Genomic DNA, 15,065 nt, shown 5'->3' on the forward strand with positions numbered 1-15,065 from the left:
GGAAATATAAAAAGACTTGATCCACAAAGGTAATCGTAATATTTTTTAGTGTTATGATAGTATTGAGAATATAAAACCAAATCATAATTATGTACTATATGCATACCTATAAATAGCTTAGTCATTTTGTGGTCAAAATGCAAATACACACTGTCAAAGGGATAAATTAAACACTTCCTGGGAATTTACCCCGCTCTTCACATAGAAGGCAAAAAAATGTGCTGGTTGAAATGCTTCAGTACGCTCCTGATACTCACTGGCACACAGAGGAGAATCAGTTGATTTTTGTTTGCCCAGAAACCAAGTGTGAGAGACGCTTCTGGAAGTAACATCGCGATGGCTGCCCAAGGAGAACCCCAAGTTCAGTTCAAACTTGTTTTGGTTGGTGATGGTGGTACTGGAAAAACTACATTCGTGAAGCGTCATCTGACTGGTGAATTTGAGAAGAAGTATGTAGCTACCTTGGGTGTTGAGGTCCATCCTCTTGTGTTCCATACCAACAGAGGACCTATTAAGTTCAATGTATGGGATACAGCTGGTCAGGAGAAATTTGGTGGACTGAGAGATGGCTATTATATACAAGCTCAGTGTGCCATTATAATGTTTGACGTAACATCAAGAGTTACTTACAAGAATGTGCCTATAACAAAGGAGGCAAGGATATACAATGGAAAAAAGATAACCTCTTTAATAAGTGGTGCTGGGAAAACTGGTCAACCACTTGTAAAAGAATGAAACTAGAACACTTTCTAACACCATACACAAGAAGTAAACTCAAAATGGATTAAAGATCTAAATGTAAGACCAGAAACTATAAAACTCCTAGAGGAGAACATAGGCAAAACACTCTCCGACATAAATCACAGCAGGATCCTCTATGACCCACATCCCAGAATTTTAGAAATAAAAGCAAAAATAAACAAATGGGACCTAATGAAACTTAAAAGCTTTTGCACAACAAAGGAAACTATAAGCAAGGTGAAAAGACAGCCCTCAGATTGGGAGAAAATAATAGCAAACGAAGCAACAGACAAAGGATTAATCTCAAAAATATACAAGCAACTCCTCCAGCTCAACTCCAGAAAAATAAATGACCCAATCAAAAAATGGGCCAAAGAACTCAACAGACATTTCTCCAAGGAAGACATACAGATGGCTAACAAACACATGAAAAGATGCTCAACATCACTCATTATCAGAGAAATGCAAATCAAAACCACAATGAGGTACCATTATACGCCAGTCAGGATGGCTGCTATCCAAAAGTCTACAAGCAATAAATGCTGGAGAGGGTGTGGAGAAAAGGGAACCCTCTTACACTGTTGGTGGGAATGCAAATTAGTACAGCCACTATGGAAAACAGTGTAGAGATTTCTTAAAAAGCTGAAAATAGAACTGCCATATGACCCAGCAATCCCACTTCTCGGCATACACACCAAGGAAACCAGATCTGAAAGAGACACATGCACCCCAATGTTCATCGCAGCACTGTTTATAATAGCCAGGACATGGAAGCAACCCAGATGCCCATCAGCAGACGAATGGATGAGGAAGCTGTGGTACATATACACCATGGAATATTACTCAGCCATTAAAAAGAATTCATTTGAATCAGTTCTAATGAGATGGATGAAACTGGAGCCCATTATACAGAGCAAAGTAAGCCAGAAAGATAAAGACCATTAGAGTATACTAACACATATATATGGACTTTAGAAAGATGGTAACGATAACCCTATATGCAAAACAGAAAAAGAGACTCAGGTGTATAGAACAGACTTGTGGACTCTGGGAGAAGGCGAGGGTGGGATGTTTCAAGAGAACAGCATTGAAACATGTATATTATCTAGGGTGAAACAGATCACCAGCCCAGGTTGGATGCATGAGACAAGTGCTCAGGCCTGGTGCACTGGGAAGACCCAGAGGGATCGGGTGGAGAGGGAGGTGGGAGGGGGGACTGGGATGGGGAATACATGTAAATCCATGGCTAATTCATTTCAATGTATGACAAAAACTACTGTAATGATGTAAAGTAATTAGCCTCCAACTAATAAAAATAAATGGAAAATAAATAAATAAATAAATAAATAAACCAAAAAAAAAAAAGAATGTGCCTAACTGGCATAGAGATCTGGTACGAGTGTGTGAGAACATCCCAATTGTGTTGTGTGGCAACAAAGTGGATATTAAGGACAGAAAGGTTAAGGCAAAGTCAATTGTCTTCCACCGAAAGAAGAATCTTCAGTACTATGACATTTCTGCCAAAAGTAACTACAACTTTGAAAAGCCCTTCCTCTGGCTTGCTAGAAAATTGATTGGAGACCCTAACTTGGAGTTTGTCGCCATGCCTGCTCTTGCCCCGCCAGAGGTGGTCATGGACCCAGCCTTGGCAGCACAGTACGAGCACGATTTAGAGGTTGCTCAGACAACTGCTCTCCCGGATGAAGATGATGACCTGTGAGAAAGTGAAGCTGGGGCCCAGCGTCAGAAGTCTAGTTTTATAGGCAACTGTCCTGTGATGTCAGTGGTGCAGCGTGTTTGCCACTTTATTATATAGCTAAGCAGAACATGTGCTTAATCTTTGGATGCTGAAGGAGATGGATGGGCTTTGGAGTGAATGTGGCAGTTAAAAAAAAAAAAAACCTTCATTTTTTGGACCTGCATATTTAGGTGTTTTGGAACACAGTTGTTTCCTCCTTGAGTTTCAAATATAAGACTGCTATAGTCACATGACAATATTGAGAGGTGGAATCTTGTTTGTTACTGTCATTCCCATTCCTTTTCGTTTAGAATCAGAATAAAGTTGTATTTCAAATATCTAAGCAAGTGAACTCATCCCTTGTTTAAATGAGCATTTTAAAACCGCTAACAGGGAAAGTTGTGCCATGTTACTATTTGAATTGCCTTTGCTATTACCACTTAACTTGATGTCAATTAGGTTACATGCTCCTAGTTTTTTGTATACTTGAATCATTTCACATAAATGTAATGACAAGTCAACAGTATTGTATTTGATAAGAGGTGTAAGTACTATCAATAGTTAGGCTAAAATAACACTTACCCCACCTGCCTTTGGGCTTAGGTAGTGTCACCTAGGGATGAGATTTATGTGACCTGTCAAAGGTAGTACCTGTTTCAGATGTTTCAAACAAATAATTATATTTGCATTTTATGGCAGAAGTAACCATTTTCTAATGTAGAGCTTGTCAAAGTCCAATGAAGTCATAACAAATGGTTGCAGGAACTTGAGGGACATCTCATCTGTTAAATATGAATATAATTGTGCATTTACTTTTTTGTTTTTTGATGTTACATGTTTAATGTAAAGTTGGCATTCTAGGAAGATGTTCCATGTTTACCTGCTGTTAAATACTCCCAAGCTTTAAAGGTTATCAAAGATTAAGGATTTCAATGGATATATCACAGCTTTGGTGATTTTTCTCTCCCCAAAGAATTTTTCTGGGTGGTGCAAGAACACCACAGGATGCTGCAGCATAAAAGTAGGTCTTAGGTAAGCCTCTCAGTGATGTGAACAGACTGCCAAACTTTCAATAGATTAACCACTTAACGTTGTATGGTTTCCACATGTAAACATGAATTGGGTCTGTCTTGCCTGAGTTTGATCTCACTGACACCATACTGTAGCAATTAGAAATCAAGACGAGCTGTTTTCCTCTTGTAAGTACTACTGTACTATAGTTCAGTTTACCAAAGTTCTTTAGATGTCCACTTATCCTTAAATGATTACTTTCCTACCTAGAAGTAGGGAAGGATCCCTTTTTTTTTTTTTTTTTTTTTTTTTTATCTCCAAAGGATCCTTTATTGACAGAGCAGGACCGTGGCATTTATATATATATATAAAAAATGTATGATGATTTGGCAGGCAGTAATCCCATTGCCCGCCCACCACCCCTAGATTTTTCTGCCCCTCATCCCCGCCCTGCACATGGAAGGGAGATGACTGCCCCACCCAGGCCACAAGGCCATACTCCCTTGCAGACAGCGGGAAATAGGGGATTTTCCATGGCCACCCCCTGAACATCAGAAGGATCCCTTTTAAGTATATGGGAAAATGGACTGTAAAGGGTAAAATTGGATACATTTTAATTTGTTAAAATATTGAATAAATATTAATAGATTCACTTACAGATTTGAATTGATGTATATGCTATGCTATATTCAGTTCAGAACCAGACTTTAACAGATATGAAGTTTCCCATGATCAGATGAAATCTTTCATTGAGATACATGAGGGATATTTATTTGTAACCTTATGTAGAATGCCAGTATGATACTCTGAAGCCTAAATGTAACAGTAAAATTTTGGGAGCTACTTGGAGGTGGGAGAGAAATTGAGTCATTCTTGGAGGAAAATTGCAAAATATACTGCTTCTACTTTGCCTGGATTTTCTGGATCATCTGGTGTTAATTACCTTGTGGGGGATGCATTTCTCTGTCCAGTTCAGACAAATGGGGAAATTTCCCCTTCAATTTCAAATCTGGTGTGTAACGGGAGGAGCCTGCAGTTGAAAGCCAAGTTGGTATTAGCTTATTAAAACTGGTAAAAGTGAACATAAAATGTTTCTGAAAGCAAAAAAAAGAAAGAAACCAAGTTGTGAACAATGATTGATTCTGTCTTAGAAGAAGAGAGGAAGCTGCTGGTAGGACACAGGCATTGCCCAAGAGCAGCAGCAAGGTCTCAGTGGTCAACCTTTGATTTCCAAACCACACTGACCAGTTTTCAGCACTATGCAATTAGGTACTCAAAAGTAAACAGACAGCTGCATTTTTGTTAAGGGATGGGTGCTAATCTTTTCTTTTGCATTTAAAGTAATTTAATGATGGTAGAACCAATCACAGAGGAAAAGAATGCTGAGACTACACTTCTACAGCATCTCTATGTACCTAATCCTCTTAGAATCTATCCTCAAATAAACTTATTATTATCCATGATGAAACATATTTGGGGGGGGAGGTGGGAGAAGGAACTACTCTTTTTCTATACCATGTGGATAAAATACTTCTCTTTGAAGAAAACATATTTAGATACAATGACCCAACTTACTTTTTGAAAGTAAGCAGCTTACAAGTCAAGGGAAGATAAAACAATGACTTCAACAGTGTTTTATTCACTATAGAAGTTATTTAAAGTTAAGTTTCTACAGTCAGGTAGGCCAATATTTACTAGTGATGTAGCCCCAGAAATGTTACTCTAAGAGTCATCCCTGGCTATTTATGTCCCAAAGAAAAGAATGCTTTAACCTAATTACAGATATTGTATATGTGCATATACATAGGTATAAATGTACATATATATGCATATATATATATATACACACACACATAAACATAGTAGCTGTGAATATTTCAATTTCTTCTGACTATGTTACATTAAAAGCATTGCTCAGTCATAGCTATTTCTTTACAATTTTATTCCCACTGATTTCCATATGCATATCCAAGTAGCATTTCTAAAGTTTATGTGGGGATTCTTCTTTCTGTTCCAGAACTTTCACCATTTACCTTAAAAATGCTACTCATTTAAAAGATTAAAAGCCTTAAGCTGAAACACAACTAGAGTAGAAATTCCTTTTGTACAACTTGGGATATGAAAGAAGGACTCCTTGCAAATTGATTCAAATCAGTCAGTTCTAAATATTTAAAACTATAGAATATATTGGAGCATTTAGGTCTTGAGATGAATTCATCCCATCATTTATTTTAGAAATTCAAGTTTCTCTGTAATCTCATGGCTGGCAAGTTCTAGTCTAGGACTTTTATCTTTCACTAAAGCTGGTAAAACTGAGCAACTTTCATCCTGAGTCTTTATGGGGAGTCCCTGCTTTCTGAAAAGTCATTTTCATCTGACATTTTCTCATTTAAACTTTCCATTAATAACTATAGTGCATCATACCATTATAGTGTTATGTAGCTTCCAAGTCTTTGAAAAAAATTTGTTTTGTTTTATTGGTTTAACATTTAGTGTTTTATTATATTTTGAAAATTACTACTCTGTATATGATATACTGAAATTCTTGATAAAGTAGTACATATTTGCTAATTAGGCCAGATAATAAAGAAATATTCTATTCTAAGAAATTATACAAGTCAAACACTCATTTTCATCATTTATGCTCAAGGCTAAGTTACATAGGCTATTTTCTTTTGGCCTCTGGCTCAAAGTTAATTTTAGTTAAATGTTGAGTTGATCCAGTTCTTTAAAAATCATTTTTTTTTAATTTAAGTAGAGTTGATTAACAATGTTACATTAGTTTCAGGTGCATAACATAGTGATTCAATATTTTAAATCTTTTTTTAACCTATTTGTAGTAGAAAATCTCTATTGAACAAATTTTAAAACTCCACTGCAGAGTACAGAGAATTGGAATCAACCTAAAGATATATCTGTTCAATACAAAGAGTCAATATCTTAAAATACATCAAGTCTCTCTACTTCTATCAGAAAATAAAGCATGATAAAATGATTATAACAAAAACAGTTTGATTCAGGCACTTAGCAGAAAGACAGATTAATGTAAAAAAAATAGAATATAGAAATAGAGCAAAATAATTCAAGGATTTAGTAAACAACAAGAGTAACATTTTATATCAGTAGTAAGGATATGGATTATTTAATAAATTATATTAGAACAACAAAATACTTATCTGGGGAAAAAATAAAATGATTTCTTTTTTACTATCTACAACAAAAATAAATTTAAGATGTATTAAAGATTTTACTTTAACAAAAAATTAAAGGAAACACACAGGGCAGTTCAAGTTGCCTTTTTAGAAAGTATCATCTTGATTAGGAATAGTTTTTCTAATTAAGATTCAAAACCCAAAGTCATAGAACATGGATTCTCAATCTTGGCTGCACATTCAGTCAGTGCAGTCTTCAGTCACTCGGCTGTGTTCGACTCTGCGACCCCATGGACTACAGCACGCCAGGCCTCCCTGTCCATCACCAACTGCCAGAGTTTACTCAAACTCATGTCCATGAGTCGGTGATGCCATCCAACCATCTCATCCTCTGTTGTCCCCTTCTCCTCCCGCCTTCCATCTTTCCCAGCATCAGGGTCTTTTCCAATGAGTCAGTTCTTTGCATCAGGTGGCCAAAGTATTGGAGTTTCAGCTTCAGCATCAGTCCTTCCAATGAATATTCAGGACTGATTTCCTTTAGGATGGACTGGTTGGATCTCCTTGCAGTCCAAGGGACTCTCAAGAGTCTTCTCCAACACCACAGTTCAAAAGCATCAATTTTTTGGCACTCAGCTTTCTTTATAGTCCAACTCGCACATCCATACATGACTACTGGAAAAACCAGAGCCTTGACTAGCTGGACCTTTGTTGGAAAAGTAACGTCTCTGGTTTTTAATAAGCCATTTAGGTGGGTCATAACTTTTCTTCCAAGGAGTCTTTTAATTTCATGGCTGCAGTCACCATCTGCAGTGATTTTGGAGCCCAAAAAAATAAAGTCTGTCACTGTTTTCACTGTTTCCCCATCTATTTGCCATGAAGTGATGGGACCAGATGCCATGATCATAGTTTTTTGAATGCTGAGCTTTAAGCCAACTTTTTCACTCTCTTCTTTCACTTTCATCAAGAGGCTCTTCAGTTCCTCTTTACTTTCTGCCATAAGGGTGGTGTCATCTGCATATCTGAGGTTATTGATATTTCTCCCGGCAATCTTGATTCCAGCTTGTGCTTCATCCAGCCCAGAGTTTCTCATGATGTACCCTGCATATAAGTTAAATAAGCAGGGTGACAAATATACAGCCTTGATGTACTCCTTTCCCTATTTGGAACCAGTCTGTTGTTCCATGTCCAGTTCTAACTGTTGCTTCCTGACCTGCATACAGGTTTCTCAAGAGGCAGGTCAGGTGGTCTGGTATTCCTATCTCTTTCAGAATTTTCCACAGTTTATTGTGATCCACACAGTCAAAGCCTTTGGCATAGTCAATAAAGCAGAAATAGATATTTTTCTGGAACTCTCTTGCTTTTTTGATGATCCAGTGGATGTTGGCAATTTGATTTCTGGTTCCTCTGCCTTTTCTAAATCCAGCTTGAACATCTGGAAGTTCACGGTTCACGTATTGCTGAAGCCTGGCTTGGAGAATTTTGAACATTACTTTACTAGCATGTGAGATGAGTGCAATTGTGCAGTAGTTTGAGCATTCTTTGGGACTGCCTTTCTTAGGGATTGGAATGAAAACTGACCTTTTCCAGTCCTGTGGCCACTGCTGAGTTTTCCAAATTTGCTGGCATATTGAGTGCAACACTTTCACAGCATCATCTTTCAGGATTTGAAATAGCTCAACTGGAATTCCATCACCTCCTCTAGCTTTGTTCGTAGTGATGCTTTCTAAGGTCTACTTGACTTCACATTCCAGGATGTCTGGCTCTAGGTGAGTGATCACACCATTGTGATTATCTGGGTCGTGAAGATCTTTTTTGCATAGCTCTTCTGTGTATTCTTGCCACCTTTTCTTAATATTTTCTGCTTCTGTTAGGTCCATACCATTTCTGTCCTTTATTGAGCCAACTTTGCATGAAATGTTTCCTTGGTACCTCTAATTTCTTGAAGAGATCTCTAGTCTTTCCCATTCTGTTGTTTTCCTCTATTTCTTTGCACTGATCACTGAGGAAGGCTTTCTTACCTCTCCTTGCTATTCTTTGGAACTCTGCATTCAAATGGGTATATCTTTCCTTTTCTCCTTTGCTTTTTGCTTCTCTTCTTTTCACAGCTATTTGTAAGGCCTCCTCAGACAGCCATTTTGCTTTTTTGCATTTCTTTTTCTTGGGGATGGTCTTGATCTCTGTCTCCTGTATAATGTCATGAATCTCTGTCCATAGTTCTTCAGGCATTCTGTCTTGAATCTCTTTGTCACTTCCACTGTATAATCATAAGGAATTTGACTTAGGTCATACCTGAATGGTCTAGTGGTTTTCCCTACTTTCTTCAACTTAAGTCTGAATTTGCAATAAGGAGTTCATGATCTGAGCCACAGTCAGCTCCTGGTCTTGCTTTTGCTGACTGTATAGAGCTTCTCCATCTTTGGCTGCAAAGGATATAATCAATCTGATTTCAGTATTGACCATCTGGTGATGTCCATGTATAGAGTTGTCTCTTGTGTTGTTGGAAGAGGGTGTTTGCTATGACCAGTGCGTTCTCTTGGCAAAACTCTATTAGCCTTTGCCCTGCTTCATTCTGTACTCCAATGCCAAATTTGCCTGTTACTCCAGGTATTTCTTGACTTCCTACTTTTGAATTCCAGTCCCCTATAATGAAAAGGACATCTTTTTTGGGTATTAGTTCTAGAAGGTCTTGTAGGTCTTCATAGAACTGTTCAACTTCAGCTTCTTCAGCATTACTGGTTAGGGCATAGACTTGGATTACTGTGATATTGAATGGTTTGCCTTGAAAACGAACAGAGATCATTCTGTTGTTTTTGAGACTGCATCCAAGTACTGCATTTTGGACTCTTTTGTTGACTATGAGGGCTACTCCATTTCTTCTAAGGGATTCTTGCCCACAGTAGTAGATATAATGGTCATCTGAGTTAAATTCACCCATTCTAGTTCATTTTAGTTTGCTGAATCCTAAAATGTCAATGTTTACTTTTGCCGTCTTCTGTTTGACCACTTCCAGTTTGCCTTGATTCATGGAGGTAACATTCCAGGTTCCTATGCAATACTGCTCTTTACAGAATGGGACTTTGCTTCTGTACAAGTCACATCCACAACTGGGTGTTGTTTTTGGTTTGGCTCCGTCTCTTCATTCTTTCTGGAGTTATTTCTCCACTGATCTCCAGTAGCATATTGGGCACCTACCGACCTGGGGAGTTCATCTTTCAGTATCCTATCTTTTTGCCTTTTCATATTGTCCATGGGGTTCTCAAGGCAAGAATACTGAAGTGGTTTGTGATTCTCTTCTCCAGTGGACCACAGGGTGCACATTTGAATCACCTAAAGAACTTGTAAAAAGTTTCAATCCTTAGACTCCACCTTTAGATAAAACGAATCAGAGTTTCTGGGGATGGAGTCTAAGTTTCTGTTTTGCTTTTTGGGGGGTTTTTTTGGATGTTCTCTGGCTGATTTTAATACACAGTTAGGCTTGAGAACAATTGCCATAAAATAAAACTCTCAGATTATCTTGCATATCACTCTAGAAACTATCTCAGATATTCTTTGCCAAGAGGGGACCAACTGCCATTTTTACTTTGCAGCTGCCACACTGCACCCTTCTCTCTAAGGGGCTTGCTGCTTTCTTGGCCCTCAACCAGAAGCAAAAGGACAGATCCTTTCCACTGTCAGAATGCTAAAACTCTTTAAAGGTCCCATCAGTAGGGATGGTGGCAGGAAAGAGGAAGGCATGCTTAAATTGGATAATTTGAGAAGAATTTAATAAACAGATTCTATACAGATGGATTCATTCATATCTTGATTGTGGTGGTGATCACACATAATAAAATTTTATTAGACTACACACAAACAAATGAGTGAACGTGCAAACTGACGAAATCTGAATAAGGTCTACAGTCTAGTCAATAGTATTATCCCAAAGTAAATTTCCTTATTTTGATACCCTTACATATGTAAGGTATCATCAGGGTAAACTGGGTGAAGGTACACAGAACCTCTATGTACTATTTTTGACAAGTTCTTGTAGGTAATGATTTCAAAATAAAAAGTTAAAAAAAGAGACTATATACGAAGATGGCAATAAGGAGCAGGAAAATCACACAAGGGATGCTGTAGCAACCCAGAACTCAACAGCTGGTCCCAATTTCCCCTCCCTGGGCCTGAAGTGTTACTAACTAGGGGAGTTATGAGAAGAGAGGAGGGAGCACAAGCACAAACTGAACAGAAAGGGCTCTCTTACAAGTACTATGACCTTGAGACAAGGGATGCCAGGTGGGCCACGACATGGAGTTCACTGAAACTGGGACCTGGCTCATTGTCTGAGATGGAGTAAAATTAGTTTGGAGACCTGAGCGGAACTGTTTGGAGCAGCCACTGGAATGGAATTGAGGAGGTATGAGAAGAGTTTATAGGGAGTCAACCAGGGAGAAGAAAATAATTACAAAATACGTTCATTATAACATTTTAAGCTGTAATTAATCCTATAACTATTATATCACATCAAGGATCTCAGAGAAACAGAACCAATAGGAGTTACATATACATATATATGTGTATATGTATATATGTGATTATATGATTTATGGAGGCTGAGAAATCTCAAGATCTACAGTCAGAGAACTGGACACCAGGAGAGCCAAAGTGTAGCTTCAGTATGAGTCCAAAGGCCTGAGGATCAGGAAAGTTGATGATGTAAGTTCCAGTTGGAAAGCTTAGAGACTCAAGACTCCAAAAGAGCTGATGTTTGAATGCAAGTCTGGAGTCTGGAAAGACCACTCAGTTAAAATACTCAGGCAGGAAGAATTCCCCCTTGCTTACGGGAAAGTCAGCCTCTTTGTTCTCTCTAGACTTTCAACTGATTGGATGAGGCCCACCCATATTAGGGAAGGGCAATCTGCTTTAGTCAGCCTACCAATTTAAATGTTAATCTCATCCAGAAATACCTCACAGAACACATCCAGAATAATGTCTGACCAAATATCTGGGAACCCTGCAGCCCAGTCCAATTGACACATACAGTTAACCATCATAATTACGGACATAGAACTTTTTCTTACTAAGGAGTAACTCATCAGAATAGATAGCTGAATGCTCCATTACTTTGTTTCAGTCACAGTGAGATCCTATGAATAATAAAACCCTTGGCTATTGTCACTGGAAGAGTCAGATGATACTGCAAGATAAAATTTTGTTTTTCTTTCATTTATGCTGGCTATCTTTTCCCTAAGAGCTGGAAATTAATTGATTCAAATATGTTTTGACTTGAGTAATAACTTGGAAATGTACTCACTGGTCTAAGAAGCTCTCTGCTTTGGGTTGGACTCAGCAGGATTGAACTCATATGTGCACATAAGGTTTCATCACTGATCAACCTGATATGAACCACATAGGGCTTTTAATCTAGGAAATGGTGACTCAGAGAGGTAACATTCTGGGTACTTATACTGTCTATGGTTTTGCAAATCCAATATTACTTATTCTTTTTAGAAGAATGGGTAGCTGACCTTGTGCATGCTACAATCTATAGCCAAGATATAACTTTTAATATTAATGTCATTTTCACACTCAAGAGGCTATTGGTTTCCTCCTGGGTTGTTCATAAGCAGAGAAGCTGGGTTGAAAACATACACTTAGGATATTGCTCTTTGGTATTAAAAAAAGCTGGGTGTATGCTGTATGCCAGGAAAATACTTCTTTTCATGTATTTGTTCATTGTCAACTCATATTTATTGAGTACCTAATATGTGCCTGGAACCATGGCATTTTAGGGGAGCAAAATTTACCACCCCTAAAAGTTTCTTTGGCATGCATATTGAGCTGAAAACAATCAAGGCCCAAATACTCAGGAAGAACCTTGACTTTCCCCCTAGCTGCTTGAAGAATGTAGATGATGGACCTGTTCCAGGAAGAGACCTGTCACCATATATAACAAAGATACCTTTGTTATATGAACTAGGCCTGTAGACAGGGAGGAACCTAGCAAAGTCTGCTTGTTAAAATTCCTCTTTGGGTCCCACTATCTCTGGCCCAGCAAATATTAGTCTACCGAACACTTGCTGTTGCATCTCCGGGTCATTTACCTTCCTCCCCGACGATGTCCCCAACCGCTAACACCAACATCCTCTTTTGTCTTCAGTTGAAGATGGTATTTAAGGTGAGGGTTTCAGTCATTTTGATGAGTTACTCTGTTTTCCTGTGTCTCTCCCATATATATGTGTTATTACACTTTTGTGTGATTTTCTCCTGTTATCTGTCTCATGTCAAGTTAATTCTTAGACCAGTCAGAAGAACCTGGAAGGGTGGAGAAAACGTCTTCCTCCCTGACAGCATGCTGTTATCTGATGATCAGGAGGCTAGACCGTGTAGGACCTCCCTGTTCCCATGGGTATTCAGAGTGAGCTAAGAATTCATACTTGATAATTTAAAAAAAACAACAAGCTTTTATTTTAAAAGCAAAATGCAGTGATTAAACTATTTTTAAGATAGATACTTAGAGCAAGTTTTAAATCACCTGAAGAAACTTAACAGTTGTTTATATCTGTGTCTGTCTAGTCAAAGCTATGGTTTTTCCAGTAGTCATGTATGGATGTGAGAGTTGGACTATAAAGAAAGTTTAGTACCATTGAAGAATTGATGTTTTTGAACTGTGGTGTTGGAGAAGACTCTTGAGAGTCCCTTGGACTGCAAGGAGATCCAACCAGTCCATTCTAAAGGAAATCAGTCCTGAATATTCATTGGAAGGACTGATGCTGAAGCTGAAACTCCAATACTTTGGCCATCTGATGTGAAGAACTGACTCATTTGAAAAGACCCTGATGCTGGGAAAGACTGAAGGCAGGAGGAGAAGGGGATGACAGAGGATGAGATGGTTGGATGGCATCACTGACTCAATGGACATGAGTTTGAGCAAGCTCTGGAGTTGGTGATGGACAGGGAAGCCTGGTGTGCTGCAGTCCATGGGGTCACAGAGTTGGACATGACTGAGTGATGGAACTGACTGATATCTGTGTCCAATACATCCCAAGGTGACCCCCAATGAATCACACCCTTGTAATAACTGACCACTCACTCCACCCCCTGCCACTGAGTGTGAGTGAGAACTGTCACTTGCTTCTAACCAACTGAATATGACAACTGTGCTGGGCTATCACTCTCAGGACGACTCCATGTTACATAAGATTCTATCTCAGAAGACTGGAGACAGAGACTCTCCCGCTGGCCCTGAAGAAGCAGTCATGTTGTAAATTGCCTATGGAGAGGACCACAGGGCAGGGAACTGTGGTTAGCATCTAGGAGCTGAAATGCCTCCAGCCAACAGCCAACAGGAAGCTGAAGGCTTCAGCACTACAACCACAAAACCCAAATTCTGCCAACAATATGTGAGCTTGGAAGAGGACTCCAAACTCCAGATGAGACTGTAGTGCCAGCTGATGCTTTGATTACAGTCTTGTGAGACTCTTAGCAAAGGACCCAGCTAAGTAAGACCTGGACTACTGACCCAAAGAAATCGTGAGTTAATAAATGTGGGTTAAGTCACTATGTCCGTGGTACTTTGTGATGCAGCAGTATAAAAATCATACAGAACTAACTTTGGGTTTTTTCTTTAGCTTAAGTTAAACCTTTATTTTTCTTTTTTAACTTTCCTAGAGCCAATTCTCTCTTGGGGCTTGTTAATGAACTCATGGACATTGGCCAGTTCAGCATCAAAAACCCTCCTGGCTTCTCATAAGCCCATGTTTCCTGGTGAATATTCCTACTGTCACAGAAATATTGTCGTCAGGGACACTGATGAGGGAAGTGGGAGACATGATGTCAGTATTATTCTATGAGAAAGTTCTTTTTTTCTTTCCTACCTTCATGGTCTCTGTTTTTATGGCTCTCTTGGTTTTTTTAGAGGAAATAATGTCTGAAATCATCTTTGTTGATGCTAAGTAAATAGGCCTGTGCTATTTATTTTCATAGAAGACTGGAGTTTATCTAACACATTGTTTGACACAGAACAGACACATAATAGCCCTAGTGTGAAGCATAGAGTTTTCTAAGAGGTAAAACCCTGAGATAAATCAGATTGCTCATAAATTGTGTGCTGAAATGACAATCCAGCTGAAGGGAAAAATTGCAGAGTATCAAAATTATAGTAACGGGAGGGAGCATGAGGGGATGTAGTGGTCACTGCTGCTGCCCTGCTCAGATCCTCAGCACTGGCTGGGACATCATCCTCCAGCAGTTGTGATTACCAGCTGCTAAGAGGTCACAGCTGCCCCCTTCTAGAATGGTTCTGGTCAAAAGAATGCTGACCTCTTCAGGAAATCACACACACACACACACACATAGCTGATAGCCAAGGACTGTCTGTTGACTGACAAGGATATTTGAAAAAGCCAACTCCCTTGTTTCCATATAGGACCACACTATGGTAC

The 15,065-nt window shown here is 38.8% G+C and overlaps 1 protein-coding gene across 1 annotated transcript; it reads left to right on the plus strand.

The window, feature by feature from the left end:
• The first annotated feature begins 316 nt into the window (after nt 1–316).
• On the plus strand, nt 317–3,000 carry LOC110128604 (GTP-binding nuclear protein Ran-like). The gene is made up of 2 exons (XM_070462643.1): nt 317–636; nt 2,108–3,000. Exons 1-2 carry the CDS (start codon nt 337–339, stop codon nt 2,459–2,461), a joined length of 654 nt encoding a protein of 217 aa, XP_070318744.1. The 5' UTR covers nt 317–336; the 3' UTR covers nt 2,462–3,000.
• Nucleotides 3,001–15,065: the final 12,065 nt, after the last annotated feature.

Source organism: Odocoileus virginianus, unplaced genomic scaffold (genome assembly GCF_023699985.2).
Source record: "Odocoileus virginianus isolate 20LAN1187 ecotype Illinois unplaced genomic scaffold, Ovbor_1.2 Unplaced_Scaffold_6, whole genome shotgun sequence".
Lineage (NCBI taxonomy): Eukaryota > Metazoa > Chordata > Mammalia > Artiodactyla > Cervidae > Odocoileus > Odocoileus virginianus.